Genomic DNA, 3,868 nt, shown 5'->3' on the forward strand with positions numbered 1-3,868 from the left:
CAGCAGGAACACACTGCTGATGTGGAGAACAGAATGAGCACTTTTTGCTCCATTAGTACGGTGGTACTTATGTGCATGCACTGGAAAATAAGGGAGAAAAATACACATTCACAAGCTGCTGTTGCCAAACATTATCCTTAATGTGCAGGTCCACTCAGGCTGCAAAGGGGATTGAGCAGTGGCCAGCTGTAATCGAGAATATTGTTAAATTACAAGCTGTTGCAGACGTAGCAGACATGTTTGTAACAGCAGCAAACATCAACCAGCAGCACCTGAGAGGCACCACCCTCTCCCAAAGCAGAGTAATAAGCAGTTTCATGAAAAGTCCAGCTGGAATTTATTTAACCTACAAGGAAAACTCAACCTACAATGTAGTTATTGAGTTCCTTGCAGTGCATTTCCCCCTTGGTCTGTCCATGGGTAGAAAGAAAAATAAAAATCCACCTGAATTCCGTGTATGCCAGGGGTTTCTTCAGGGTAATGAGCTTGTCAGACATTGTTTGGAAAATTACCATTAACCCTTTCAGCACAGGATGTAGTGGGCTCTGACATTCTGCAGTGAATTGAGAGGTATTTAGAGAAAAAAAAATTTAAGGACAGGACCTATATAAGGAGTTTCTAACAAGAAACCAGTTAAGCAGGTGTTACTGACACAAAGGACACAGCTGCTCATGGTTTTTGCCAAGGATTCTTTTCCCTGATAACACCTGCTCCACGTGCAGCTTCTTCCAAATCAAAAATTCCAGTTCCATTGCAAAAGACATACAGAGGCTTAAGGTAACTTTGCACACCACTACCCATGACTATGTGAAACCACTTGCTAGGGCATAATGACTTCATGGAAAAGCTATTGCTGAAAGGCATTTTCAAGCTGGAAGCCAAGCCAGTGCTAACACAACCCTCCAGGCAAAATTAATATTTCTTACCAAGGAGCACTGTCAGTGTTTTGTAATACCTGTGAGCATGCAGATGGGTCTGCAAAATAGAGAAGCAGAATCCGAATTCAACTAAGAACTTCCCAGAGGCTTAGGAACAGCACAGTTGTTGTCATTCCAGATCTCCCTGTCATCACTGGGAAAACATGGGTGAAGTGAGCCCATTCCTTCCCTGCCTGTACAAGAGCCATGGGAATTGAGCTTCTAACTCTAGGAATTCAGTACCTACATTACATGGGATTTCTCCAGGCTCAGCACCAGGAAAGGTGGCACTAGCAAACAGCCTCATTTCTCCTTGCTCAGATCTTGCCTGTTCTTCCCTCTGAACACCCCTTTTTTCCTTTCACCATCATTGCACAAGCAGAGCCACACCACAACCAGCCACCTGTCAGCAGGCATCCAACAGACTGGCCAGAGACAGCACTGTCCATCTCCTCTGGAATTTTTTAGCTTGCCAGGCTCTGGGGCTTTATAACAATAAAGTCAAGAAAAGCACAGTCCTCTTATGCCAAAACAAGCAGAATTTAAAGTATGTTCTGCTGACCAAAAAAAAAAAAAAAATCACTGGGAATTGAACTGAACAAAGGCTTCATCCCTGAAAAAAGTCTGTCCCCCGACTGCGCTGTTTCTCCAAATGAGTCCTCTAAAATCAGAATAAATCTGTGTCACAGTGCTGAAGCTGCAAATGGCAAAACAGCCAATCCAAAAATGACAAATGAAAAGATACCTGCTCAAATAGGACACATGAAGAGTCAACAAGGCAGGCAGCAAATTTCCGTTTCTGCACAAAGTGAGGTTATCATGTTATTATTTCCACACAAGAACTGGCTGCCCCTGGAGCATGGAAAGCTGAAAACTGTTCAGATTTCAGATTATATAGAAAGAGACACAGATGAGATACGTGGGCTTGAGGAGGTTTCAGCTGAGCACTTCACAGAGGCAACTCTCCTGACACAGCCTTTCAATTGAACACAGCAGCTGCACACGAACAAATCCAGTCAAAGCAACTGGATTTGCTCAAACACTGGAGGCCATGGAGTTTGCCTTTTGGAGCTTGTCACCCACCCCCCCAGCCATGACAAACACAAATGCAGAGCTGTGCAAGCAATTCTGAGCTGGCATCCACCACTTATCAAGTGTGGGGATTTTATATAAACTCCATTTTACTTAAAAGAATAGTAAATAACCAGAGAGCACCTAATGCCAGAAGACGTAAAATGCTGCCAGGTGTTCAGAAGCCTGACAGGATGTTTACTAGACAGATCAGAGCCTAAAAGCAGTTGTTAGTATTATTCAATCAAATGATTTTCCAGGACCTGTCTCCCCACTCCAAATAAGAGGGCACAGTTAAAAAGTTGTACAGCTGTTCTGCAGGAATAGTTCTAGGCCTTATATCCAAGTATTTGTTCTATTGCAGCTTCAGGCATTCTATATTTGAGAAATTTTAGTGTCTCTTTCCTGGTGCTAAATGAATGCCTGGAGGGGCGAATGTGACAGAACTCTCAGCTATTCAGCACAGCAAGATGTAAATCACTTAAAACTCAACGATGTCAAATTTTGGTATTGCCAAAGTTATAAAAATGAATCCATTGTTAACAGAGCTACAGCAGCAGGAGGGGCAGAAGAGTCTGTGTTAGCTATAGAGCAAGCTTCAAATTACATTTGGATTGTCTTCCTAACATGGGAATATGGGAGAGCACCAGGAGAGGGGTGCTGCAGCTGCTGAACAATAGCAGCTCCAGCAGTTCATCAAATCCTGGCATGGCTTGGGTTGGAAGAAACCTCAAAGCCCATCCAGTTCCAACCCCCTGCCATGGGCAGGGACACCTTCCACTATCCTAGGTTGCTCCAAGCCCAGTTCAGTCTGGCCTTGGACACTTCCAGGGATGGGGCAGCCACAGCTTCTCTGGGCTACCTGTGCCAGGGTCTCAGCACCCTCACAGAGAAGAATCTCTTCCAAAGTCCCAGTCCTCAGAGCAGCTCCACCTCTCTTCCAAGCCTCCACCTTGGAAGCAGGCTCCTGAAAACAGCAGCCTGCCTGGTAAAGGGAAATTTCAATTGGATAGTCTTTACAGATGAAGAAATAAATAACATTCCAAAGAGAAGGCACAATGTCACTCATTGTCAAAAGACCTTCAGTTTTGCCAGGTGACAAGTGGCAAAAGCAGAAACAAAGGAACAGAGCACTGAGAACAAGGCAAGTGAAAACATCCCGGGAGAACCCTCAGCATCCTCCTACCACTGCCCAGCTGCAGGGGAGAACGACTGAGCCTCCTGAGTTTTTTGCCCTCAACCTAATGGCACCTGCCAGACAGACCTTTGGTGAGTGTTTCAAGTCATCCAACTATCTCAGTTCTGCAAAATGTCCAAAATCACACTTGGAAACAATCTTAAGCTGCACAAAGTTCAGGTACAGTTCAGGGCAAAAATAAAAGTTATTTGTAAGCCCCTCCCGTAACACGTAGGTCAAATTTTGTTAAAGTTTTTTTTTTTTTTTAAGAATATTCCTGGGCAAGAGTTTTGCTCAGAGCAACAAACAATCAGATTAACTGAAAATGAAGACCAGTTGGATTAGTAGTTAAAAAAATTAGAAAGGGGAGGCTTGCAGCAGTGTGATAACACCTGTCACAAGCAGCACACACAGTCCAGCTCAGCAGTGCAAGAGGGGTTTCGTGCTGGCTGTGCAGGATCTCAGAAAAAGGACATTACAGATGGCCAGAGCATGTCTGGGAGCATTGTCAGCATCTCAGCCAAGCTGGAGGAAGTCAACAGAGTCAAGGCACGACAAATTCAAACACTAAACTTCCCTCCCTCCAACATAAATCCTTCCTGAAATTTAATTTGATTTCAAGATTAAGGAACGAGCTGTGGCCTGGCTTTAATTCTCAGTGGAAATATTCCACCTCCCAGTCATATTCCCCAGTGTATGTTTC

The 3,868-nt window shown here is 44.2% G+C and overlaps 1 protein-coding gene across 1 annotated transcript in view; it reads right to left on the minus strand.

Moving 5' to 3' along the window:
• TMEM11 (transmembrane protein 11) overlaps positions 1-398 on the minus strand; it is a 2,856-nt gene extending 2,458 nt beyond the window's left edge. Inside the window, 1 exon segment of the mRNA XM_017734284.1 lies at positions 369-398. Coding sequence (XP_017589773.1) covers positions 369-398 — 30 coding nt within the window.
• Between the last annotated feature and the right edge of the window lie 3,470 nt (positions 399-3,868).

Source organism: Corvus brachyrhynchos, unplaced genomic scaffold, assembly GCF_000691975.1.
Source record: "Corvus brachyrhynchos isolate BGI_N302 unplaced genomic scaffold, ASM69197v1 scaffold5, whole genome shotgun sequence".
Taxonomy (NCBI): Eukaryota; Metazoa; Chordata; class Aves; order Passeriformes; family Corvidae; genus Corvus; species Corvus brachyrhynchos.